The 25633-nt window shown below is 47.6% G+C and overlaps 2 protein-coding genes and 8 non-coding genes across 16 annotated transcripts; 5 read left to right on the top strand and 5 right to left on the bottom strand.

Annotated features, from left to right (window-relative positions):
- Nucleotides 1-4872: 4872 nt before the first annotated feature.
- Nucleotides 4873-4944, top strand: Trnaw-cca. The gene has a single exon. It is a non-coding gene; the product is annotated as a tRNA-Trp (tRNA).
- A 336-nt stretch (nucleotides 4945-5280) lies between these two features.
- On the top strand, nucleotides 5281-5362 carry Trnas-gcu. The gene has a single exon. It is a non-coding gene; the product is annotated as a tRNA-Ser (tRNA).
- A 210-nt stretch (nucleotides 5363-5572) lies between these two features.
- On the top strand, nucleotides 5573-5646 carry Trnat-agu. Its single transcript has one exon. It is a non-coding gene; the product is annotated as a tRNA-Thr (tRNA).
- Nucleotides 5647-5992: 346 nt separating this feature from the next.
- Trnai-aau lies at nucleotides 5993-6066 on the top strand. Its single transcript has one exon. It is a non-coding gene; the product is annotated as a tRNA-Ile (tRNA).
- A 695-nt stretch (nucleotides 6067-6761) lies between these two features.
- On the bottom strand, nucleotides 6762-8646 carry LOC113836791 (BLOC-1-related complex subunit 6-like). The gene has a single exon (XM_027427059.2). The coding sequence runs from the start codon at nucleotides 8520-8522 to the stop codon at nucleotides 7422-7424; it is 1101 nt and encodes a 366-aa protein (XP_027282860.2). The 5' UTR covers nucleotides 8523-8646; the 3' UTR covers nucleotides 6762-7421.
- Nucleotides 8647-14043: 5397 nt separating this feature from the next.
- Nucleotides 14044-20301, bottom strand: Aurkb (aurora kinase B). 7 transcript variants are annotated; one of them, XM_035447880.1, is made up of 9 exons: nucleotides 19936-20300; nucleotides 18919-19196; nucleotides 18243-18345; nucleotides 18084-18135; nucleotides 17741-17932; nucleotides 17406-17578; nucleotides 17174-17322; nucleotides 15104-15278; nucleotides 14540-14701 (listed from the first exon to the last, which is right to left on the bottom strand). In XM_035447880.1, exons 3-9 carry the CDS (start codon nucleotides 18255-18257, stop codon nucleotides 14540-14542), a joined length of 918 nt encoding a protein of 305 aa, XP_035303771.1. In that variant the 5' UTR covers nucleotides 18258-18345; nucleotides 18919-19196; nucleotides 19936-20300. The 7 variants fall into 7 exon arrangements, with proteins under 7 accessions (XP_027282862.1, XP_027282867.1, XP_035303771.1 ...); XM_027427065.2 differs by having other exon boundaries at nucleotides 17406-17544; nucleotides 19936-20297; XM_027427060.2 differs by lacking the exon at nucleotides 18919-19196 and having other exon boundaries at nucleotides 17406-17544; nucleotides 19936-20006; nucleotides 20118-20297.
- A 3728-nt stretch (nucleotides 20302-24029) lies between these two features.
- Trnaw-cca lies at nucleotides 24030-24101 on the bottom strand. The gene has a single exon. It is a non-coding gene; the product is annotated as a tRNA-Trp (tRNA).
- Nucleotides 24102-24592: 491 nt separating this feature from the next.
- On the top strand, nucleotides 24593-24664 carry Trnag-ucc. Its single transcript has one exon. It is a non-coding gene; the product is annotated as a tRNA-Gly (tRNA).
- A 377-nt stretch (nucleotides 24665-25041) lies between these two features.
- On the bottom strand, nucleotides 25042-25113 carry Trnad-guc. The gene has a single exon. It is a non-coding gene; the product is annotated as a tRNA-Asp (tRNA).
- A 444-nt stretch (nucleotides 25114-25557) lies between these two features.
- Nucleotides 25558-25629, bottom strand: Trnap-cgg. The gene has a single exon. It is a non-coding gene; the product is annotated as a tRNA-Pro (tRNA).
- Nucleotides 25630-25633: the final 4 nt, after the last annotated feature.

Here is a 25633-nt window from a genome sequence, read left to right as displayed (position 1 = left end):
TCATAATATTTTAGTTAAAGGTCATGAAAGATAGACTGAGGAGTTCTTCTTAATGAAGGACAAATCTGACATGACACGAGAACCCAAACCAGGTAAAAGGATCCCCCCAAGAGATCCCAAACCAGGTAAAAGGACTCTCCACATACACACATGAGATCCCAAACCAGATAAAAAAAAAAAAAGACACCCCCCACGCTTTTATTATAAAAGACCATGGTGGAACCCTGGGAAAAATTTGCATAAGATTTTTAACTTAGATAATAGCATTGTAAAAGTGTAGTATTTCTGATTTTTTTTTTCAGCATTGCATTGGAGATAAATTCCAGACCTCTTGTGTATAGGTAAGCACTCTCCACTAAAGTACACTCTAACCCTCCCTTCTGAGTCTAGGTCCCTATTTGTTCAACTCTTTACATATTTAGACTTGTGTGTGTGCTACACTGAGAATCAAAATCAGGGTCTGGACCATGCTAAGCAAGTGTTTTACTACTGAGCTCCACCCAAGCTCCTATATAGTGAAACTATATAATAACTTTTTCATATAAAACTGAATCTTGCCGGGCCACCGCCTTTAATCCCAGCACCCAGGAGGCAGAAGCAGGCAGATCTCTGTGAGTTTGAAGCCAGCCTGGTCTACAGAGTGAGTTCCAGGACAGCTAGGACTGTTAACACAGAGAAACACTGTCTTGAAAACAAAGAAACAAAAAGCACATAATACTCTAACTAAATTTAGTTCCTTATCACTCATATTGTGCAACTCACAACCTCTTGTAACTCCAGTTCTAGGGGATTTGGTGCACGCGCGCTCGCGCTCGCGCGCGCGCACACACACACACACACACACACACACACACACACAGAGGGAGAGAGAGAGAGAGAGAGAGAGAGAGAGAGAGAGAAGAGAGAGAGAGAGAGAGAGAGAGGCTGGGCAGTGGTGGTGCACACCTTTATTCCCAGCACTTGGGAGGCAGAGGCAAGTGGATCTCAGTGAATTTTAGGCCAGCCTGGTCTACTAAGTGAGTTCCAGGACAGTCAGGACTGTTACACAGAGAAACCATGTCTTGAAAACCCTAAATAAATGCATAAATAAATTGCCAGGTGTATCAGCACACAGCTTTAATCCCATTACTCCGGAGAGAGTTGGGATCAAAGGTGTTTGTTTGCCACCTACATTTATTTTGTTTTTTATTTTTAATAATGAGAGGCCGGGCATTGGAGGCGCACGCCTTTAATCCCAGCACTCGGGAGGCAGAGGCAGGAGGATCTCTGTGAGTTCGAGACCAGCCTGGTCTATAAGAGCTAGTTCCAGGACAGCCTCCAAAGCCACAGAGAAATCCTGTCTCGAAAAACCAGAAAAAAAAAAAAATAATGAGAGATGAGGGTTTGTTTTTGTTTTTGTTTTGTTTTGTATTCTCCCATCACAGAAGTTAAGAGTGTAATAAAACATGCAAGCATGCTTAGGGCACAGACAAAGTGAAGGAATGGATGAGTTCGTTTCTCCTCCCTGCTTGTGACTTGTGAGGCTGAGCTCCGTGATGTTGTAGCAAGTTGGACTATTCCCAGGCCAAAGAAACTGTGTCATAGGGTATGATAGTGAGACAGGATGAAGAATGAGAAAAGCCTGGGACATGCTTTTACAGATGTCCCAAGGTCCAAGGGCAGGCAGGAGTCAGCCCAGTGAAGATCTGGGGAAACAGCATTCCAGACAGAGGGAGGAGCAATGGCTGTGTTTGGCAGACAGAGAGGAAGCCAGAAGTTCTGAAGCCTATGGAAGGGGGAGACAAGAGATAAATTCTCTGTTTCTGCAGCCATGACTCAACACAGTCAGATTTGTAATTTAGACTTTGGTTGCAACATGGAAAATAGATTTTAAGTAGAAGCTGAGTAGGGAAGATGTGAAAGAAACATCTAGAAGGGATAGGTTGGGGCTCCAATCAGATGAAATCAAACAGGTGGAGGGAGGGAATCAAGAGATCTAAAGATACTCATTTTATTTTTAAAGACAGGGTCTCACTCTGTAGTCCTGGCTAGCCTGAAGTTCACTGAGTACTCTAGGTTGACCTTGTACTCATTGGCAGTTTTCCTGTCTCAACCTCCCAAGTTCTAGGGTCACTGGCAAGTATCATGACCCCTCCAGGAGAGATATTCAGAGGTAAAAGATCTGGGTTTGGTTGTGGGATCTGAAGTTCTAGCATCTGGAAGTTTGGGGTTTTCTGCCTATAGTGCTTCCAGCCTAAGAGGCCTACTACATGGCAGAAACTAGGTAATCACACTTCATGTTACTAAGTGAGCATTGTAAGTCTGTCCTGTCATTTTCCATGACCTTGGTTCTCAGAAGCCTGCCCTAGAAAAGCTGTTTTTGAGTTTTAGTGTTTTTGAGTTTTAGTGCCACTCTGTGGCCATAAGAGGTACTATGTGTGGGTGATGAGTGTTCTTCAAAAGGCTTCTCACTTTAGGACTCTCTCCTAATGTTTGTGGGGTGCGCACTCGCGCACACACACACACACACACACACACAGAGAGAGAGAGAGAGAGAGAGAGAGAGAGAGAGAGAGAGAGACAGAGACAGAGACAGAGACAGAGACACACGGGTGGGGTGGGGTCAGGAAAAGTGATCCCAAACATTATCTGATAGTTCAAATCACCATTGTTAGGAAGGAACAAAAGAGTATATATACATCTCTGAACTTGGGGCACTGCCAGGGCCTGGGGGACTATGCTTTCTTCTCAGATACAGGCATTGGTACACATGTTGGTAGCTTATTGGCAACGCATGCTGGGCATCAGCTTCACCCTAGATTTACTGAGTTAGTCTCCAAATCAGTTGCTAGGAATGGACTTCCTTTGGCAGCCTGTCCTAGAGCAGGCAAACATCACTGTGGAGAAAGAGCTGCCCCACTGCTGATGACGTGTGCTTTGTGCTGATCATCAGAAGAGAATGCATTTCCCTGGACTTGAGAGTCTGCCTTCTTCCGAGAACAGCCAGCTCTATCAAGACCAATGGATAGAGCCTACCTGGGTCAAGGATCAAGACCCTCCTAGGTTGCCTTCATGCTTTGGTCAGCTTGTCCACAGTAGGGGCTGCTGTAACTCCTCCACATCCTCCAGGCTCAATGGGCCACCCACGTGGTGGGACAGAGTGGGCAATTCAAGAGTGAGTGCCAATGTGAGGTCAGACATGAGCTTCTAGCTCATCATGGAACTGCCTGCAAACTGACATGTGATCTGTGCCAAGTGTGTGTGCCAGGCCACCATCTTAACTTTTCAATTCATTTTATAGTTATACTAAACACTTTGATTCCAAAGCAAATGTCTACAACACAGAGTCACCTAGAGATCTCTGTGTTCCATTTTTTATTACACATAAACCATTTTATTAGTTTTTGGTTTACTCCTCCATCAAAAACAAACTGTCCTAAAGCTTGAAATATAGCATAGGATGGCCTTGAACCAATCTTGACTGCAGTGCTGGTTTACCCCCACACCAGGTGTTTTTCTTTTCTAGGCAGTGTCTAAGTAACCCAGGTTGTTCTTGAATTTGAGATTCTTCTGCCTCACCTTCCTCTAATGCCTGTATTTTGAAGCTTGTCACACCCCCATTATTCTTTACTCACTATTTAGTAGAAAATAAAAGTTTGTCTTTTTTTTTGTCCTTTTGAGAAAGGGTTCTACAATATGGCCGTTGGCTTGCCTGGAACTCATTGTATAGACCAGCCTGGCCTCCAACTCAGAAATATCTGCATCTGCCTTCTGAGTGCTGGGATTAAAAGCATGGGTTACTCGTTGTTTCTTCTAAAACCAAATAATTTATCAGTAAAGATTAAATCATATGTCAGTCAGCAGTGGTGCTGAATGCCTTTAACCCCAGCACTCAGGAGGCAGAGGCAGGGGGATCTCTGCAAGTTCAAGGCCAGCCTGGCCTACAGAGCCAGTTCCACCACAGCCAGGGCTACACAGAGAACCCGTCTCAAAAAAAAAAAAAAAAAAAAAAAAAAAAAAAAAAAAAACTAATGTGTTCTAAGTAGCCAAAACGTGAATTGTATATGAGGGGCCCACAGCGTTAACAATTCAACTTCCTTATTCTGTAAACCCAAGAAGGCAAGACGTCCCTGATCCGGACCTCAAAGAGCCTGTGATTTTAAGCCAGTGGGTGATGGAGGACCTTCTGGGGCCCAGGAAATCAGAGAGGAGCTTGAGATAGTCAGCCAGCTCTGTGGACTGAGAGAATGGACTCCTAAAGGAATGGGACGGATGGGGTCTGGGGGCTGGAAACCGGGTGTGAGGGAGAGGCAAGAGGCCTGTCATGGTCCGAGCAGATCTGCGAAGAAGAAATGATTAGTCGAGGGGAGGCGTCCACAGGCGCCAACACCAGGGTCTGTGAGCAGGGTTCAGGAGCCCTGGGTGTGGACAGTTGAGAGCCGGAGCGAGGGAACGTTGCACGCTGCGGTATAAGGAGAAAAGACACCTCTGGTGAAAGAATTTTTAAGACGAAGACAGACAATGGAGGGGGAAGGCCAACAAACCGCTTTCCGCCTGGATCCAGTGAAGACCAGGCCTCAGCAGTGTGATAGTGGGAAATCGGACCAATGCTTGCCTTTGGGATGAGGGAAGCGCCATTGATCTCCTTTCACAAGACTCCAGGGACAGGGTGGGGAGGCCGTGGAGCCAGAGGTGTGAAGCTGCTTGCTGTAAATTAAATAATGGCGCTTCCTTCAAGGGGAGAGGCTCTATTCTTTGGGTTTCCAGAAACAAATAAAAAAAGGGGTGTGTGTGTGTGTGTGTGAACGTGGGAACATATGCAGAATGTGTGAAAGGAAGAGGAAGCCTTCCTATAGTAGCCATGAGGAGACCTATGCAAGGACGTGGCCGGCCGGCCTCGTGGCGCAACGGTAGCGCGTCTGACTCCAGATCAGAAGGTTGCGTGTTCAAATCACGTCGGGGTCAGCTTCCCCTTTTCTAGAATTTTTATGTAGTTTCCTTTATTTTTTGTCCCAATGATCAAAGAAAAAACATATCTTAAAGAACAAGAACGGAAAGCTCGGGAGCCAAATCTTGATGCGGCCCTGTCTAGTGAGTATTTTTTGCGGATAATCCAGGTAGTCCTGAACAGAGAGCAGGACCCTTAAGGCCAGCCAGCCGCATTTGGAACATTCAGTGTTCCCGGCCGCCGAGAGGTACCATTACTGCTCTGCGAGTACGCTCTGCAGTTGTGGACCGAAATGCAGAAAGGACTACATTAGTTCAGCTCTCAGAGAAGCCAACCCGCACAGCGAATACGTGGACGAGGTGGCCGAGTGGTTAAGGCGATGGACTGCTAATCCATTGTGCTCTGCACGCGTGGGTTCGAATCCCATCCTCGTCGTGTGTAGCTGTTTGAGGACTACATTCAGTTTTGTAATTTAGAGGCGATTGTTTCTGCCCTCATAATTTCCGAGTCTTCACAACACCTTATCCCACCCTGTTTTCAGTCCTTCCACCTACATTTTCCAACACTGCCAGGAAATAGTTCATGGTTGTTTATCTGCCCTGGAATTGACCTGGCCAAGTAGTGAAGGTGTCACATCACCATATGGGCGCCGTGGCTTAGTTGGTTAAAGCGCCTGTCTAGTAAACAGGAGATCCTGGGTTCGAATCCCAGCGGTGCCTCTGTGTTTTGCTTTTACGGAACCTAGACAAGTTCCAACACGTTCCAACACATCTTGAGACCTGAACGTGACCGTCGATCCAGAGTCCCTGCTGTCCTTGTGATTTTAAATGTGGGAGTGTGTGCTACAATATCTTGACCCTCCTTGAACATCACGCTCTGACCAGCAATCAGGTGCAAAAATCACATCACTCGGGTTTGTCAGAATTGCAGCTTGATTGCTAACCTAAGTACTTAACTACTTTGAATATTGTGTTTTCCAAAATGGCTGTAGAGTAAAAGATCTTCATGTACAGTTGAAATTGCTTTCCCTTTACATGACTTCAAAATAACATGACTTTCGTAACTGGCCGGTTAGCTCAGTTGGTTAGAGCGTGGTGCTAATAACGCCAAGGTCGCGGGTTCGATCCCCGTACGGGCCAGGACCAGTTTTTTTCCCCGCTGCAATTATAAGGTATGGAATGCTCAGTTTTATTCCTAAATTTAGTTTCATTTCTTTTTAACAAGGTGGTCTTAGGAGTTTTAATTACTTTTCTAAAAATGAGACATTTAAGAATACTCCATAGATCAATACTTATAATCCTGAAACAATTTGAACTAAACAAATGTTCTGGAATATGTCCAAAATATGGGAGTGTCTTGGGGTGTGGGTAACGTTACTTTTGTGATCTTGGAGATTCTATGATCATAACACGTAGTTCCTGAGTGTACTGTGTAAATTGTAAAGAGAATACAGCCTTTGTGATTTGGTCACAATTGTCTCAAATCATACATGAGTGATTTGCACAGAGGTCAGGGACAGTGCTATCAGGAGTTTTATATTAACTCCATAACCAAGACAACCAATCTACCTAGCATCTACATGCCCGTCGTCGGGAGCAGAAAAAAGGCCTTTCCCCTCCTCTATAGTGCCTTGTTTCTACTTTGGGTGTCTCTTTGGGCCCTTTGTGTAATTATCTCCTTTAGATCTGATGCAGGAGCTTCTCCATCTAGCCGGATACTTCCATCCCCATACTCCCAGTTCCCACCCCCAGGGAGCTCCATGAACCACCCCAGCCTTTATTCCCATTCCTTTGGCTTGTCAATCCCTTCGACCCCACACAAAAACAAGCTCAGCCTCAGCAGCAGCGGCACTTTAATTCCACAAAACTCAAAAAGCCAAAATGGATTAGAATACTCCACAACAGGTGGGCTTCTAAACCAGCAACAGTTCTACCTGAGCAGAGAGCAGTGAGACACCTCCCACCTCACCCCCTCCACCATGAAATGTGCTCCTGTTAGCTCCACCCCGTGGCATTTTAGGGGCCCAGAGGGAAGAAGCAGGAGGTTATGCATCTGCAGATGTGCGCCCTTGCCCGAATGGTGTGTGGCCAAGGACCACTCAAGCTCCTAAAGCCCCTAGCACTTGAGGTCTGACCGTTGGAATCAAGACAGCCACAGCGGGCTGTGGCCGCTTCCCATCGCACGTGGGGGGTCTGCCCCACTCCCCAGAAGAGATCTAAGGGTTTGTGTCCCCAAGGATGGCGTTCTAGCTAGGGAGAAGAGGAAGAACAGGGTAGCTACAGATGGCCAATTGAAGAAGAGCTACATCCCTTCCCCCAGGAAAATATAACTTCCCCGTTCACACTCCTTATGCTCAGAATGGGCACAGGCTACCTAGATGCTTGTGGAAGACCCGTACACACAGGCCTCCCCCTCTGCAGTTTTCACCAGGGCACCTCGAAAAATCCTTAGGGCCTTACTGGGCCCTGGCCTGGCCTCTCATCTGTCCTCCTGGTCACTTGCATAGGGCCTCCAACACTTCCAGAGTGCGTCGGATATCTCGGACTTGGCGTGCCAGCCCCTGAACCGGCTGCAGAGCCCGTTCCAGCTCCTCGCAGCGCGCAAGCAAGGTGTACATGCCCTTGATGCTCATGTCCACGGCTTCGCCTAAGGAATCCACCGCGTCGCGGTAGGTCTGGATACAGCCCACGCTCAGTGCCGTCAGCTCCTGTACCGCCCCACCCAGCCCGCGAAGCAGACGGTCCACCCGGCCGCCCAGATCGCGACTCAGCCGCTCCAGATCCCTCAGCACGTCGGGGTCGATGGGAGGAATCGTGGGAGTGGGTGCGGGCGTCAGGCAGGGCCGCGCGGAGGCCGGGGGCAGGGGCGGGGGGGCGGCGCTCAGTCGGATCTTGAGCTGTAGGTTGTTGGCGACAAAGTGGGTGAGGTCGCCGTGGCGGCTCACCGTGCCCTCGAGCTCCAGGGGGCTGGAGATGGTGGCGCGACGCCCCCCGCCCGCGCCGGCCTCGCCGCCCACGGAGGACGCCCCTCCGCCGCACGCCCCACTCAGCCCGTCCAGGCTGCGGCTGTCCTGAAGGCGGCTGGGGAACGAGCGGCCGGCCCTACCCGCCGCCTCCGCCTCCGCCTCTGCCTCCTCTCCGTTGCGGTCTTCAGTCTCTTGCAGCGGCGGCTCCACACTCATCTCGACGCCGCCGGGGCTCCCTCGACGGCAGGCCCTCGGGGCGGAAGGCTGGTTCTCGCCGGGCTCGGGCTCGGGCTCCCGGTGCCAGGAGGACGGGGCCGGGGCGTGCTCAGAACCTGCGGGCCCCCGGTGGTCCCCGGGCCCTGACGGCGTCGCCCGGATGCCCGGCTGGTCCTCCCAGGCATCCGGCTCCGGCCGGTGGACGACGCTGCCGCTCGACGTCCTCGGGGACGCTCGTGGGTGACGGCTCGCGACCCCAACGTTCTCAGCCTCTTCAAGCTCCCCGGGCACCGTCAAGGCCGAGGGCGGCTTCGAGGGCGTCGGGACCGGCTTGCCGCTGGAAGTCGCGGCCTGATGGCTGGCTGCGGCCGACGGGTCCGGTTCCGGCCCGAGCCGCCCCGGGGCGGCCTCCATACTGCGGGTGGGGGCCGGAGCCGCGAGACGCTCGCCGGGCTCCGCAGCTGCGGCGGCGGCGCCTTTAAGGGGCGTTGGCGGCGGCGCGCCGATTGGCAGCCGGCTGATGATGGGACGGACAGGAAGGACTCGGTGTTTGGGTCGGCCCCTCCCCCCGGAAGTTCCGGGCGAAGAGCTGTTATTGGGACCGCGGAACACACGCGAAAGCCAGTCGGGTGGCAGCGAGGAGGTGACAGCTGTGCTGGCCGCCCCGCCCTCCCGGGAAGTGGAAGGGGCAGATCTTAAAAGAACCGAACCCGGAGGAGAGCCCAGAGTCCCGCGGGGGCGGGGCCAGGCGCTACGTCCGCGGTGATGGGGTCCTAGCAACCCCACCCAGCGGGGGGGGGGTCCTTCGTGGGGTTTCCGGAGGTTCTCGGGATGGGAGTACTTTAAAGCCAGGATTGTCAGCCCAACGCGAGAGAGTGGTTCCACCCTGGAGACGCTGACGGGCATGGTCGTTGGACCACCCAGAGCGTCTCGCTGTGGACCGAGCTGCCGAGAGGCCTGTATGGACTTAACTTCCCCGGGCTTGTTCTCACTCCGCGGGCTCCCGTCCCCTCTGCGTAGAGCTGGCCCTCATTGGAGGGTACATACGTGATTTTTGTCTCGAGAGGAAAGATCATAGGTGTTGATAAGCCCTCTGCGGGGCGGGGGGGAGATACAGGGCTGTCATTGAGAGTAAGCAGGTGTAGTTAGATGAGGGCTGGGTCAGGAAGGGCCTCTCTCTGACGGGAAGACGCAGAGAGCCGTGCATGGAGACCGTCAAAGCCATCCTGCAGGCGGAGAGGAGAGCGGCTTTCCTGAACCTCGGAAGCAATGAGATTTGACATAAACAAGAAGCGTTGGAGCACGGGGTTGAGGAAGAGACAGAAGACACCGGGACTAAAATAAATGAGAAGGAAGAGGATTTCCAACACCGAGACCAAGATTCAGGCAGGGGCCACATCTCGCTGGGCACTGTAGTTTCTGTAGCGGGTGGAGACTGTTTTCCCTGGGCTAACTGTTGGTTGAAAAGTCGTCAGCTGCAAAACACAACCGAAGCTCTGGGTCCCTTGTCTTTATTGTTAACATTTTCCCTTGGCTTATGATAGGTGTGATTGTTGTTTTTGAAACGGAGTCCTATGTGAAGAGTTTAGTTTGTACAGTCGCCGCTGATAACCATCGCAGTCTTTACTTTCCCTTTTTGCCAGCACCAACATTGACCTTTGCAGTCCTCTGCACCCTGATTGTCCTTATTCTGTTCTTGTTTTTCTTGCTATTGATGTTGTTTTAAGACGGGGTTTCTCTGTGCAGCCCTAGCTGTCCTAGAACTCTCTTTGTAGATCAGGCTGACCTCGAACATCTCAGAGATCTTCCTGCTTCTGCCTCCCAGGTGCTGGGGTTAAAGGCATGCGCCACCACTGCCCGGTTTTTGCAAGTCTTTTAACTTTTTTTTTTTTAACCATAATTCAAGGAATCGCAAAACATGCCAAAGGAATAACTTGCCACCGCCAAAATGGGTTTTAAATTCAAATAATAAGATGACATTTGATGTGAAAGTGTACATTTTGGCTTTTTCTCTCTTTGTGTGTCTCTCTCTTTCACTAATAGATTTTCTTTTATTATTTTTTATTGAAAAAAATTCATACAATATATTTTAATCGTGTTTTCCCTCCCTAACTCCCCCCAGATTCTTCCCATCTCCCTACCCACCCAACTTGTATGCTCTCTCTCCTTTAAAAATAAAAGCAAACCAGGTGTTCCGATGGTGATGCACACTTTTAATCCCAGCACTAGGGAGGCAGAGGCAGGAGGATCTCTGTGAGTTCAAGGCAAGCCTGGTCTACAGAGTGAGTTCCTGGACAGCCAGGGCTACACAGAGAAACTCTGCCTAAAAACAAAACAAAACCAAAATAAACAAACAAATAAATGAATAGATAAATATAAAAGCAAAAGGGCTGGAGAGAGCTCAGAAGTTAAGATCACTGATTGCTGGACCTGGGTTAAATTCCCAGCACCCACATGGCAGCTCACAGCTGTCTGTAACTCCAAGATCTGACACCCTCACACAGACATACTTGCAGGCAAAACACTGATACACAGAAAATAAACAAGAGCAAAGCAAGAAACACCAAAAAGCTACAAAAATTAACATCAAAACCAAGCAAAAGACTAAGGCAAAAAAAAAATGTCTAAAGCAAAACAAAACAAAAAGTCCATAAAAAATACCACTGAGTTGGTACTGTATTAGCCAACTCTTTCTGGGCACAGTGTCTGCATTTGAATGTGACTGATAAACCCAATGAGACTCTGTTAAAGAAAACTGATTTTCCCTTTGCCAGCAGGTGTCAGTTGCAGATAGGTTGATTAGGGGTGGGGCTTTCTGTACCCTCCCTCCTCAGGGCGGGACCGTCTGACTGAAACCTGTGCAGGCCTTGTACATGCTACCACAGTCTCAGGGAGTTCACATGTGCATCAGTCCCACTATACCATTGTACTTGGTCATCCATCACCTATGGCTCTCACAATCTTTCTGCTCTTCTTCCACGTAGAGTCCTGGCCTCTGAGGGGAGGGTTTGATGAAGATATCCCATTTAGGACTGAATACTTCAAAGTCTCTCGCTCTCTGCACTTCGTCTAGTTGTGGGTCTCTGTTAATAATCGTGTAATGAAAGAAACTTCTCTTAGGAGGGTTGAGCGACGTACTGTTCCATGGGCATAGCAATATGCCATTAGGAATCATTTTTATGACTGTAGAAGAGCAGCAGCAGAATAAGTGCTGGGTACCTAACCTAGGCCCATGACCTATGTAGTCTGGTATGGGCTCCATCTCCTGGAGTGAGCCTTAAGTCCAATTTTTAAAAAGTGGTTATCTCCATAACATTTGTGCTGTTATTGCACTTGTAGGTAACACTGTTTGTCACTGGGGGTTAATGATGATTTCCTTTCCTTTCCAATAGCATGCAGAGTGCCTTCCAGTACCATAAATACTAGTTAGTAGGAGTGAAGCTTCTAGTTAGACACCGGCTCGACTTCTCTGTGTTGTGTTACACAAGTAAGTGTTGTCTTCAGCAATGGGGACTTAGCATTAGATTGGGAAGAGTAACGAATAGGCTTAGCAACAGCCTTTGATCTTTAGAGAGCTCAAAAGGATCCCTTTGACCAACCACTAAACAAGATGGAACCATCCCTGGCACTGGAGGTTTTACTTGGTGGCATAAGATGTCTAGTATTGTCTTCCCTACTATTTGGTGATTCCATTTAGATTCCTTTCATATATGTATAGATTTTAGGAAGCTTCTACAGATTTTTCATATAGTTGTTTATTTGGTTTTTCGAGACAGGGTTTCTCTGTGTAGCCTTGACTGTCCTGGTACTCATTCTGTAGACCAGGGTGGCCTCTGTCTCTGAAGTGCTGGGATTAAAGGTGTGTGCCACCACTGTCTGGCCTTCCTATGTTTTTAAAAATGCCATTTAGTTAGTTGCCAGCCCTCCCGTTTCTCCATAACATATTCTATTTCCTGTTCTTAGAGATCCTCTCCTAACCCCTAGCTGTTTACAAGGTACCTAACCTTTGTGCTTATTCAAACTGTAGCACACATCAAAAGCTTAAAAGCTAACATCCACAAATAAGAGAAAACAATCTTTGTCTTTTTGGGCCTGGGTTACCCCACTCGGAATAATTTTTTTCCTAGTTCTATTCATTCACCTGTAGTGTCGTAGTGTAAAAATATCACATTTCCGTTATCCATTCATCAGTTGATGGACATCTAGGCTGTTTTTAATTCTATTATGAATGGTCATGGATGAGTAAGTGTCCCTGTAGTAGGATGTAGAGTCCTTTGGGTATATGCCCAAGAGTGATATAGCAGGATCTTGAGGTGCATCCATCTCCAGCTTCCTGAGGAACTGTTCTACTGATTTCCATAGTGGCTGTACAAGTTTGCGCTCCCACCAGCAAGGAATAAGTGCTTTCCTTTCCCCTGATCCTCAACAGCATGTGCTGCTATTTGTTTTATTGATTTTTGTTGTTGTTGTTTTTGTTTTTCAAAAGACAGGGTTTCTCTGTGGCTTTGGAGGCTGTCCTGGAACTAGCTCTCATAGACCAGGCTGGTCTCGAACTCCTCCTGCCTCTGCCTCCTTAGTGCTGGGATTAAAGGTGTGCACCACCAATGCCTGGCTTGTTTTATTGACCTTGTTAGCTAGTTTTTCCACCAATTTGTTTTGAGTACTGTTGCCTTTCCAGAGTGGCAGAATGTAGTGCCTTCACGTGAGGCTGAGCTACCATCACTTCATACATCTTAGTCTTCTGCCTACTCCACCTGTCTCCTATAGCAAACATTCCACAACAGACAGTAGTTCCATTACATAACTCCTTTCCTGTGCTCCCCTTCCCACTGTCTGCTCTTCTAAGCAATATGGCTAAGTCTTGTGGCCCACACTCCTGCAGCCCAGCTTGCCTTGAACTCAAGATGTTTCTGCCTGAGCCTCCCTAGTGCTAGGATTCAGGCATGAGGCACCATACACCTGACCCCCACCCCCAACAAGCTTTATTTCTTGTATGTTCAGAGCAGACACATAATTTTTTATCCACAAGATATAGCTGATTATGAGATGTAGGCAACTAGCAGCCCAGCAGCCCAAGTTAAATCCCTGGGTCCCACATGGTAGAAAAGGAGGGAACTTGTCCTTCAACTTCCACGTAAGAGCCATGGTGTGAGAGCAAACATGGAACACACTCAAAATAAATGAACAATTTTTTTTGAGTTGGTTCTCTGCTCCTCTCTGTTCCAGATGTTCTCATAGTTTCACCACCACCAACTGATTAAATGTTTATTTAAAAAGAACTACATAATAGTCCATATATAGGATGGTGCTATGGTTTGAACCTTTGATGTCCCCAAACAGTTATGTTCTGGGGTTTGATTACTAGCTGATGGGTTTGGGGCAAGTGACTGGCTCCTGAGGACTTTGACCAAATTGTGGATTTTCTTAAAATTACAATTTATTAGAATATAATAAAGAAATAGACTTAATTGTGGCATTTTCAAACATGTATACCATTACACTTTTTTAAATTCATGTGCATGTGTACAGCCACAAAAAGGTCAGATCCCATGGTTGTGAATTTGCCTAACCTGAGTTCTTTGGAACCAAATCTGAGTTCTTAAGTGCTGAGTCCAGCCCCATAATGCTTTGTTCTATTCACCCCACTCCTCCCTAGCTTCCTCTGTCCCCTTATGCAAAACTTTCAAATTTAAGTTGGACACAGCAGCCCAACAGGAGGAAGAGAGTCCCATGAGCAGGCAAAGGTTTTACTTGCATCACTGTGTGTCCTGGAACGTGATTTGTAGTCCAAGATGTCCCAGACTTATGGTGATTCTCCTGACTCAGCCCCCTGAGTGCATGGACCAACATGCCAAGCTAACTTGGGGTTTTTGGCTTCATAATGTTACCAAAGTATAACCACTACTTTTTACTCTCAAAACAGTATTCAAAAACATGAAATATTTAAGACTTTATTATAAAATATACTTTGTGCTACATAATTTTTCTGAATTTTAAGATAGGCTAGACTAAACATGTTTCACGGATTAATGCATTTTTGACTTACGGTATTTTAAAACATTTGGCAAATTGAAAGAAATCAGACTCTATGGCTCCTTAAAATTCTGACTGTGTATATGTGTGCCACATCCATGCCTAGTGCTACGGATGGTTGTAAGCACCATGTGGTATACTGTGAACTGAACTCCTGGTTCTCTGGAAAAACAGCCCTGCTCAGCCATCTCTCCAGTACTGTGTTTTTTTTGTTGTTGTTTTATATATGTTTTGTCTGCACATATGTGCACCACATGTGTGCATGGTTTTGCCTGTGGAGGTCAGAAGACAGGTCAGATTCCTTAGAACGGGATTTGGGGATGGTTGTGAGCAACCCTCCCTCCCCCCAACACATACACAAATATACAAACAACAGAGACAAAAATGAAGAAAGCAGTCTAAAGGGCAGAGGGAGACAGTACCCTCCTAGAGTGGGCCCGCACCCAAGGGTGAGCTGCGACCTGGGCCAGGGGCAGCCGATCTGAGGGTTTATGCTTGAGCAGCTTGGAGATGAGGTCCTGGGCCCCCTCAGGTACAGAAGGAGGGAACTTCAGGTCCACCTGCAGAGGAAGAAAAGAGAAAGGTTTCACCTGTGTTACCCTGACTACATTTTCCTTGACAACTCAAGAGATTTTTGCAACCCCCAAAGGAGGCATTATTAACAATGGATGGCTGCTGAGGGAAAGAAAGGAAGTCATTTTCCTTTGGGAGTGTGGGTACAGGTAGGTTGCTGGCAGCACTAGCTGGTCTCAGGGGGCTATAAAAAGAAAAAGGACATGACGGTGGGTGGGGCATGTGTTGGGAAAGGAGTCGGGGTGGGTGATCAAGGTGCATTTGTATGAAGTTGTCAGAGAATAAGTACTGCTCATGAAATAGGGAGACTGTGCAGAGCCCTATAAATCTACCCTGCCCACCCCAGACCCTGGCTTCCACAGCACACAGAGCCCAGGCAGGTATCCTACCTTGACAATCCGACGGTATGTCTCACTGTGGCTAGGGCTCTCAAAGGGTGGGTTCCCCACCATCAGTTCATAGCAGAGCACCCCGATGCACCACAGGTCTACCATTTCGTTATGCATGCGCCCCTCAATCATCTCTGGGGGCAGATAGTCCAGGGTGCCACACATGGTCTTCCTCCTGATGGGATGAGAAGTGGGTAGGGCCTCGAAAAAATCAGCCTCTCTTTTCTCTTTACTTGATAGTAGGCAGCTCAGAGATCCCAGGAAGGTCTGGCCACACTAATGGATTATCTTAATTTTTTGTTTTTTTGAGACAGAGTTTCTTTGTGTATAGCTTTGGAGACTGTCCTGGAGACTGTCCTGGAACTAACTCTGTAGATCAGGCTGGCCTCAAACTCAGAGATCTGCCTGCCTCTGCCTCCCAAGTGCTGGGACTAAAGGTGTGCATCACCACCGCCCAGCTATCTTAATCTCAATAAGTAAAAAATAAATAAAAACAATCAGAGATGAGGGCAATGCTCATTTCAAAGAAGAAACAGAAAACATCTCTAATATCCACCGAATATACACTACTTAAATAAGTCGGTTTATATTTTTACTGTGCAATACCAAGAAGTGTTAAACAATGATCAGGTCACCAGATACTGTGATATACACCTCTAATCCCAATCCTTGGCAAGATTTTTGTTTTGTTAATATTGATACAGGTTCTCTCTATAATACAGCCTTGGCTGGCCTGGAACTCACTAAGTAGACCAGACTGGACTTAACCTCAGAGAGATCCACCTTCCATTGCCTCACTAGGGCTGGACTGAAAGGAATAAGCCACTACCTCTGGCTTAATTGGACATTTGAGGTAAATTGTCAGTCTGAGGCCAGGTAGGCCTACAGGGTAAAATCTTGTCTAAAAACTGTAAAGAGAGCCGGGCGTTGGTGGTGCATGCCTTTAATCCCAGCACTTGGGAGGCAGAGGCAGGCGGATCTCTGTGAGTTCGAGGCCAGCGTGGTCTCCAGCTTGAGTGCCAGGATAGGCTCCAAAGCTACACAGAGAAACCCTGTCTCAAAAAACCAAAAAAAAAAAAGCCCAAACAAACAAACAAACAAAACTGTGAAGAGGAGGTCTGGAGAGATTTGTCGGTGGTTAAGAGCACTGATTGCAGGACCAAGGTTCAATTCCCAGCACCCACATGGCAGCTTACAATTATCTGTAACTCCAAGATCTGACACCCTCACACAGACATGCATGCAGACAAAACACCAATGCACATAAATTATTAAAAAGAAGAGGCCAAGCAATAGTAAGCACACCTTTAATCCCAGCACTCAGGAAGAAGCAGAGGCGGGTGGATCTCTTTGAGTTTGAGGCCGCCAGCCTGGTCTACAAAGTGAGTTCCAGTATAGCCAGGGCTACTCAGAGAAACGCTGTCTCAAAAAAAACCAAACAGTTAAAAAACTGGGAAGCGGTTCTGAGGGATGTGGCTCAGTGAAAGAGCATTTTCCTAACATAGGCAATGCCCTGGGTTCCATCCTCAACACTAAAACCAAACCAAATCAAATAAAATGTGACCTTGGTAACCAGGCATGTCAGCGTATGCCTGTGATACCAGATACTCATTTGCACCTGGGCCTTTAAAAACAGCCCGGGGAACTCGGTGAGGCCGTATCTCCTTAGAATGAACAGGGTCGGCAGGGGTAAACTTGACATGGTGATGCTTGCCTGTAACTCAGCTATGTTTGGAGGGTGATCAGAAATTTAAGGTTATCTTTGGCTATATAGTGAGTTTGAAGTCATTCTGTGCTACATAGGACCCTGTTTCAATCAATCAATCAATCAATCAATCAATCAATCAATCAATCATGTGGGAGTTTCCACAATGATATGGTAAGAGAGGGCCCACTATATTTCATAGAAAGAGTAGAAAATTTAGAGCATGAATTATTGTGTTACCTATTTTTGTAAAGACTTTGCTACATCTATATTGCATGGAGACAAACCCCATCTCAAGGAACAACTTGCAGAAGAGCTGTATATCACAGCCTCACACGAGGGACAGCCCCCGAGCCCCACCATACCTCAGGGAGGGAGCATGCACAGACCAGCCAAAGTCCGCAATCTTCAGTTCGCCCTGGAGACCTAACAGCAGGTTCTCAGGTTTTATGTCCCTGTGAATCACCTTCTTCTTGTGGCAGTACATCAGTGCATCCGACAGCTCCTCCATGATCTACGAGAGTTCATAGCAGAAGGTCAAACAGGCCTCCACTTCCAGCAATAGCCACAGCCTCATGCCCCACACCGGATCCTGACCGTGGCTGTCCGCTGCTCATCGAAAGTTCTGTTCTTCTGTAGTTCCTTGTAGAGTTCCCCCCTCGGGGCATATTCCAGTATCAAGTAGATCCTACGCCGGTCATAGAAGTAGTTGTAGAGCCGAAGAATGTTGGGATGTCTGGGGCAAAGAGAAAGGAAGCTTCGGCTTGCATCTAGGAGACAGGACAGATGGCAAAGACCTAGATCAGGGTGGAAGTATAAGGAAGAGCTGGGTAGGTGGTCCAGATGGTGTAAGACAGGGCTGGGGATGCAGAAATAGGAATGTGGGGTGATGAGGTTGGCAGAGGGGCCAGGGCCAGGGGTGAGTAGCATACTGCAGGTGTGCCTGGATTTCGATCTCTCGGCGCAGCTGGTGCTCCACTCCCTCCTTCTCAATCTGAGACTTGAAGAGGATCTTGAGTGCCACGATGAAATGACTTTTTTTCTCCCGAGCCAAGTACACATTTCCAAATTTGCCTTTGCCCAGAGGACGCCCAATCTCAAAGTCGTCAATAGTGAGGGACCGCCTGATTAATAAAGTGGGGGGAAGGCAGCTAGCTCAGGGCTGGCTGGCTCAGATTCTAAGGTGTTTGATTTCTCTCTATCTGTGTTCCCTTTAATTTCCCCATTTCAGCCTCACCACAGTTTAAGTTCCCCGACTTACTCTGGGGTACTTACAAGGCATTGGAGCCCCGACTGACATTTTCAGCCAACTTCTGGCCAGGGGCAGCTAAGGAGAGAGCAGGCATGTTGAGTTCCTCTTTGACATTCTCGCCTTATACCCTCTCTTGGATTCTGGTCCCCTTGGGCCAGTCCTCTCCCCATTGTCCCAGGTACCTGTGGACTGGCCATTGGACCGGTTCATGAGGGCAAGTGCAGATGTCACAGCAGACTCCTTCTGCAGGACTCTCTGGGGCAGGGTGTTCAGGCCTGAATGAGACTGAGGAAAAAAGGGAAGCTCTGAGTGTGTTCTTGTCCCTGTGGTCTAGCTGGAATGTGCTATAAGCACCGTTTCAGCTACTTGTTAAAGAGTCCATCCATCCACTCACAGTTCAAACAATAGTGATACACCATGGTTTGACTACCTAGCCCCAGAGGTCTGCTCATTGCTCCAGAAGAAATGGGTTATTAAGAAACAACCTGAGGCTGGGCGTTGGTGGCGCATGCCTTTAATCCCAGCACTCAGGAGGCAGAGGCAGGCGGATCGCTGTGAGTTCAAGGCCAGCCTGAACTCCAGAGCGAGTGCCAGGATAGGCTCCAAAGCTACACAGAGAAACCCTGTCTCCTGGCACACATCAGTAACCCCAGCACTTAGGAGGTGGAGGCCCTTGATCAGGAGTTCAAGACAATCCTCAACAGTCAGTTCAAGGCCAGTGTGAGCTAAATAAGGCCTTGTTTTAACATCACCCTCATCCTCCCCACAAAACATCAACAAACAAACAAAGTAAAGGAATGAATGAAGAAAGCAATCGAAGACAAGGGAGAAGATGCCCTCTGACACCTAACAATTCACCTGGCCCTGGCCCACACCACCTGCTCAAGCACAGCACCGTCCAATCTGGATAGCTCTACACCACATTCATCCAGGCTCACATAAGAGCTCGAGCTCATGAAGTTGCCACACCAGAGGGATGCTGAGGGATATTCAAGGCCTCAAGCCACTTCTTCACTTTCAGACTTCGCTGAGTAATAGATCATTCCATTTGATAGTGACCACGGTGAGTGTAACAGTGGTGTCACACTCAGACTCCACTCTTCTCGGTTTTACTCGGTGCTTCATGCGGGAAGAATCTGGGACAAGGAAGCAGATGGGCTGTCCAGGATGCCCAGGTCCCACCAACGGGGACAGACTGAAGAGCTCTTCATTTTGGTGTAGGGCTCAGGGTCCCATTAGCTTGCCAAGCTCATTACAGATGTGCTGTATTACAGGTTTCTCATTTCTTCAGCCAAGAGAAGGCCCCAGGGTGCCTACAAACCTCCCCCAGTGATATCAGTATAGATTGGCCCATGCGTTCACACACACACACACACACACACACACACAATTTCAAATCTATTTGGATCCTTAGCTACAACCACTCATTAATATAAATTCTGGGGCTGAAGCGTAGCTCAATGGTACATCAAAACTGGAGGTCCTGGGTTTGCTATCCAGCCTCACAAATAAAATTTAGACCTTCCTGGACCTGTTAAACAGTAACTTTGTATTCTACAGTCTAATTTCTGTGTAGTTCATTTTCTCAGACTAAAGGGTGGGATTCACCGCCCGAAAGCACAATACTGCTGCTTGCTCAGTCCCAGTTATTATTTGCATGTGACAAGCAGACTCAGCTCTGCAGAAGCCCTCAGATTCAGGTTGACAACATCTGGATAGGATACGGCTGCAAGTGATCAGACTGGGCTCTGCATGCAAACTCTTGGGGAACACGTCGGAAGCGCTTAGAGGACAGCCATCGGCAGGGTGCTCCATCTGCCTCCGAGGACTTGCCTTCCGAGGGAGGTGGGGCGAGGAATGTGGCCGGGACCTTACCTTCTGCGAGCCGTAGGGCCACGGGTAGGTGTTCTCCTTCTGGGCCATCTCAAGGAAAAGCCGGAGGAGAGCTGGGCAGAGAGGGAAGCAGCGGTGAGAGGGAGAAGATGCAGAGATCTGCGGGGAGCGCAAGCGGGGGCGGGCGGAAGGAAACCAGCGCGCAGGCCGAGGTCGGGGCGCACCTGTGCGCCCCTCTCCGCACCCCTCCCTCTAGGCGGCCGGGCTGGCACGTGGCCCGCCCAACGGAGCCGGACGCCGTGGACCACCCGCGCCCTCCGGAGCCCACGGCGCAGCGGCTCTCCTCTCAGCTCGGCGCCCGCACGTTGGAGAAGCCGCCTGCCCTGCGGCTCCGCGACTCCGACACTTTCAAATCTCCCGCTCTGAGCCCATTGGCTGAGCCGCCACCCAAGCCCGCTTTCATTGGCTACGTTTCTTGTGACGTAACTGGTTGAGACGCAAAACAAGAAGCGGATTGAGATGCTCCTTTCTCTAGGCTGAGGCTGCTTTCCCAAGATATCACACTTTTGTATAATAATAATATTAATAATAATAATAATAATAATAATAATAATAATAATAATAATAAATAATATAAACAATAACAAAAATTTAAACTGGGCAGTGGTGGCGCACACCTTTAATCCCAGCACTCAGGAGGCAGAGGCAGGTGGATCCCTGAGTGCGGCGAGGCCAGCCTGGTCTACACAGCGAGTTCTTGAACCATCAGGGCTACACAGACAAAAACCCTGTCATGGGGAGGGAGCGGAGTAGAGGAGGATTTAGACAGGGCGTAGAACCCTGTCTCAAAAACAACACACTAAGATTAATTGTTACCTATCTCTTCTCCCCTCTCTCCCTCTCCCTCTCTGTGTATGGGCGTGTGTAAAACTTTTTTTCTGCCAGATGGAGAGACAATTATGCCCACGCCTTTGGTTAAACTGTTTTACCTGGAGAGGCAGAGACTCGTAGATGTCTGTGAGTTCGAGGCCAGCCTGGTTTCAGGACAGCCAGGACTATTACAGAGAAAGCCTGTCTCGGAAAAAAATGAACAAACAGCAAAAACTATCTATTTCGCAGGAGAATTTAAATGCTGCCCTTAATGATTGTACAATCCTCTTTAAGTATCCTTGGGGTATCATCTTTAGAACGCCCTACGTTACCTAATCCAGAGTGCTCAGGTTCCTTATATAAACAGGCATACTATTGTATAGGACATAGATTTGCATTGAGTTTGTAACTCTCTCAGGCTCTTTGGCTAATCTCTAGATCACCTAGCTACCTAATATTATGGAAATACTGTGAAACAGTAGTAAAGCTCTCTGTGAGGGAGTATGATGCAGGGAGGAAAAGTCAATACAGATGTAATCCATTAGATGAGACAGATGGATTTGAAGGTTTGACAGACAGACAGACAAGCAATTTGCTGAATCCATGGTTGTAGAATATGTATCTGTGTTTCTGGATTCCCTATTCTCCTTGTCTGATTAGTATTTGGATTTTATTTGAGACAGGTCTCTCTGTTAAGCTCAGGTTGGCCTCCAATTCACTATATAGCCCAGGCTTGCCTTGAAATTCTGATCCTCTCATCACAGCTCCCAAAGTACTTGGATTACAAGCACACAGTATCAGGCCCAGCTTGCTTATCCCTTTTCTATTTCTTCTTAAATGTCCTTTGAGTTCCTAGAAAGAGGTTTCCAGTGGTGGAACTTTCTGTGCTGGGTCCCTGATAGCTGTGGGATTTGAACACAGTTCAAATCAAAATCCACTCTTCTGTAAATGCTTTGTTCTTAAAAATCCTTTAATGTTTCTTATTCTAACATTAGGCTTGTAATTCTACCACTCTGGGGCCTGAGGCAGGAGGATTGCTAGGAGTTTTCAAATTCTATAAATTACCAATTCCCACTGAGTTAACATTTTTTTTTTCTTGAGACAGGGCCTCTCTGTATTGCTTTGGAGGTTGTCCTGGAACTCCATCTGTAGACTAGTCTGGCCTCAAACTCACAGAGATCTGCCTACATCTGCCTCCTGAGTGCTGGGATTAAAAGCATGAGCCACCAATGCCCAGGCTGAGTTAACTCTTGAGTTTCATTCCATCTCTTGAGTAATTATAAGTGTGCACTCTTCTGGTGGCCATAAGGGAGCATTTTCCTGCCAAGGGAAGGACCAGAACTATTTTGGGGGTTCCAAAGCTTGGGCATGTACAACTTCTGCAATAAAGACTAGTCTGCTGTGTGCCGTGGTGTTGGTTCATGTGACAAAGTGTCCTGGCACAAGACAGGACAAGGCCCAGGAGGGAGTGAGGTGAAGGAGGCAAGATTCTGCTTGGCATGGCATCTGTTGTGTGGATAATACTCTGTGTCCCAAATTCCTCACCAGGAACCCTGCCACACTGACAAAGGGTTGGTGGAACAAAGAAACATCAGGATGTGAAGCTGTGTCTTTCTGGGGAGAAGAAAAGGCTCGTGTGTATGTGTGTGTGTTTGCTTATGTATGTGTGTGTGTATATGTGTGCATGTGTGTGTGTGTGTGTGTGTGTGTGGTGTGGTGTGGGGGAAAGTTGAGTTGGGCAAGGAGAGTTTTCTAGCCTGGGTTTCTCTTTCTTTCTTTTGTTCTGCTTTTTTTCCCGAGACAGGGTTTCTCTGTGGCTTTAGAGCCTGACCTGGAACTAGCTCTGTAGACCAGGCTGGTCTGGAACTCACAGATAACCACCTGCCTCTGCCTCCCGAAGGCTGGTATTAAAGGCATGCGCCACCACCACCCCGCTGTTCTGCTTTTTTTTTTTTTTTTTTTTTTTAAGCAAACTGAAGGAAGCAAAAATATCTGATTCCAGGCCCCTAGTGAGAAGTATAGAGAGAAGTATCTTTTATATGTAATACTCTGTGTTCTATCCAAAGTTCATCAGAGATGACAAAAAGGGGCAGAGAGGTAGGAGGATCTCTGTAAGTACAAGGCCAATTTGGTTTACACAGTAAGTTCCAAGCCAGGATTATAAAATAATTAAATAAAAATGGCAAGACAAAAAATTGGATGTAAATTTTTATTTTATTTTTGACTTTTCAATATATATATATTCAAATGCTGAATCTGGTTCATTTCAACTCCTCCCCAGCTAAACCATGGGCAAGGACTGCTGCAGCTTCTGTGGCCTTCTTGTCTGTGATGGCCAGGGAGTAAAGAACCTGCGGAGGTGAACTTTGAACTTCAGGTTATCCCTGTTCTTGATCGTGAGGGATTGGGCTTCCTTGAGCCGGGCTGTGAGCAGAAAGTCCTTGATTTCCTTAATTTTCTGAGATTCGGCGACGGGACCTCTGAGCTGGCGACCGCACCCAAAAACACAGCAGCCAGATTTAAATTTTAACTAAGACAACAACACTAGGGGCGGGGGGGGGCGAGGAAAAGTTCACTTACACTTGAAAAAAGTTTCAAAACCTTTAACTAAAAACTAAAATTCCAGTAATTCACGACACAGATCTTGTTTAGTAAAGGCAAGGAAAATAATATGATCTGGGGAAGTCAGTACTTGGGAGTTGCAGATAGCAGGGTGGAGAGTTCAAGCTACCTAAGTCCCAGGCCAGGTTGGGCTACAGGAGACATCAAGAAAAACAAAACCCCCAACAACCGTCCAAAAAACCAAATCAACATACCAAGCAAACAAGCAAAAAGGGTGAAGCTGGTGGCAACATTTTAAATAGTAAGAAAAAGTGCAAATAATTAGCCAAATGTCCAACTTCAGGAAAATTGCTTAATACTTTACATTGCTGTCATAAAATTTTAGGTGGTCGCTCCAATTATAAGGAATATAAAATTATATTTTTCATACAGATGTTGAGCAAAAATAACAGAACAAAATTGTGGACCCCATCAGTAAACATAAATTGAGCAGTCTAAAGCAAAAACGATGGTTTTTAAAGTGATTACTATTGCTACAGTTTTTCCGAAAAAAAGAAAATTTAATTGTCTTAAATACATCTGTACAAGAGTTGGGGTACTGTTCACTGGCAATTACTGTTAGCAGCTTTGAGAAAAGAAAAGGTCTTAACGTAGTAAAAAGGTAATATTTGTAGTTCTTCGAGAAAGAAAACAAACACAACTGATGACCCCGACGTGATTTGAACACGCAACCTTCTGATCTGGAGTCAGACGCGCTACCGTTGCGCCACGAGGCCTCCGTGCGCCAGGTGGCTGGCGTTGCTCCTGAATAGAATGCTTATCGGCCGTGAGCTCGGAGGATTTCCTCACACAGTTCTCAGACCGAGGGAGGCTCGTGTTCACACGGAAATCAACTGTGGTTAAACAATGAAACGTGCTTAGGTAGGTGCGTTTGTCAGAAAGGCAAATTCTTTAGTTTTGGACCAGCCTAAGCTCAACTCAGAGAAGAGACTTCAACATTTGGGACTTTTTGTTTGTTTGTTTTTGTTTGTTTGTTTGTTTGTTTTTCCAGAGATGATGTCATTATGGTCTTACTGACTCCTAACCAGAGTTTTACGTTTACTCCCAGCTGTACTATTGGCAAAAAATCCAAAATATCTCGTTTCGTTTCTGTGAGTTTTGTTTTGCATGTTCGTACTTGGAGTAAAATCACAAATCTGATATATTAATTCCGAAAATTCGCCAGAGATGCTTATAAATAGTATCCCAGCAAGGTGTACTGTCGCCTGCGTTGGTGGTATAGTGGTGAGCATAGCTGCCTTCCAAGCAGTTGACCCGGGTTCGATTCCCGGCCAACGCAACACCCCTCTTTTTTTTTCTTCCTCCCTTTGGCCAAGTCGGCTGTGGATACAAATATCCAAAGGTTGCCTCCCAGACATGGAGTCCACGGAGACCTGCCCGACACGCCGCCACAACCCCGGTCATTCGCAAGTCTCCTGCGAACGTGTACACCCTGTGCAGCCTATCAGCCAGAACAACAGACACTGCTCCAGTTGCTGGGCAAATCCAGACCCGCATGCCCGGGGGCCAAAGGAAAGGTTCAACCTGGCCTCTACAATCGGGATTTGCAGCTCACATAAACTTTAAGTTATGACTGGCAATGCACAGTGTTTTCCTGGAATTTGGTGAAATTCAATGTTTAATCATTCAGTTGTTTTGAAACAAAATAAGCAACTTCTCCCCGTCGGGGAATCGAACCCCGGTCTCCCGCGTGACAGGCGGGGATACTCACCACTATACTAACGAGGAGTGAGCTGAAACCGTCTTTCTCCAGATCCCTGATCTGGGTTCTAGGCCGAGGCTGTTTTCCCGGCTACACGGCCTTTCCCCCAAACACTCAGGATGGAAACCACAAATCCACGCCCGTTACAGATAGCAACGGAAAGAGAGTCTCCAGAAAGTCTGAAGACCGCAGGAGTGATCGGAAGGCACAGATGGTCTCCAAGCCTTTGACGAGTCCTGCCTCTCTAAGAGGACCCAGAATGTCTCCCGCCCTCATCCCGTCATCCGCAACCCAAGATGGATATTGGTCAAAATGTTGGCAGCCTCGAGCGTCCAAGAGATGTACATAGCAAGAAGGTAAGAGCAGAAATCGGGCGACTTTCCTAAAAACGGGCCTGGTATGTAAACTAGAATAGAATTTAAGATTGGGAACGCCCCAAAGAAGTTAACGCTTGATAGTGACAAAAGACGGGGCTCGTCCGGGATTTGAACCCGGGACCTCTCGCACCCGAAGCGAGAATCATACCCCTAGACCAACGAGCCGACA

The sequence above is a fragment of the Cricetulus griseus genome, chromosome 7 (genome assembly GCF_003668045.3).
Source record: "Cricetulus griseus strain 17A/GY chromosome 7, alternate assembly CriGri-PICRH-1.0, whole genome shotgun sequence".
In the NCBI taxonomy this organism is placed as follows: domain Eukaryota; kingdom Metazoa; phylum Chordata; class Mammalia; order Rodentia; family Cricetidae; genus Cricetulus; species Cricetulus griseus.
The sequence above is the reverse complement of the archived record's forward strand: the minus strand, read 5'-3'. Positions and strand labels throughout refer to the sequence as shown.

Coding starts and splice junctions, on each gene's coding strand:
- LOC113836791 (XM_027427059.2), bottom strand. CDS start 8,522: ATGGAGGCCGCCCCGGGGCGGCTCGGGCCGGAACCGGACCCGTCGGCC.
- Aurkb (XM_027427060.2), bottom strand. CDS start 19,983: ATGGCCCAGAAGGAGAACACCTACCCGTGGCCCTACGGCTCGCAGAAG. Junction 18,346..19,935: donor GGCCCTACGGCTCGCAGAAG/GTAAGGTCCCGG, acceptor TTTTTTCCTCAG/TCTCATTCAGGCCTGAACAC. Junction 18,136..18,242: donor GTCCAATGGCCAGTCCACAG/GTACCTGGGACA, acceptor CTCTCTCCTTAG/CTGCCCCTGGCCAGAAGTTG.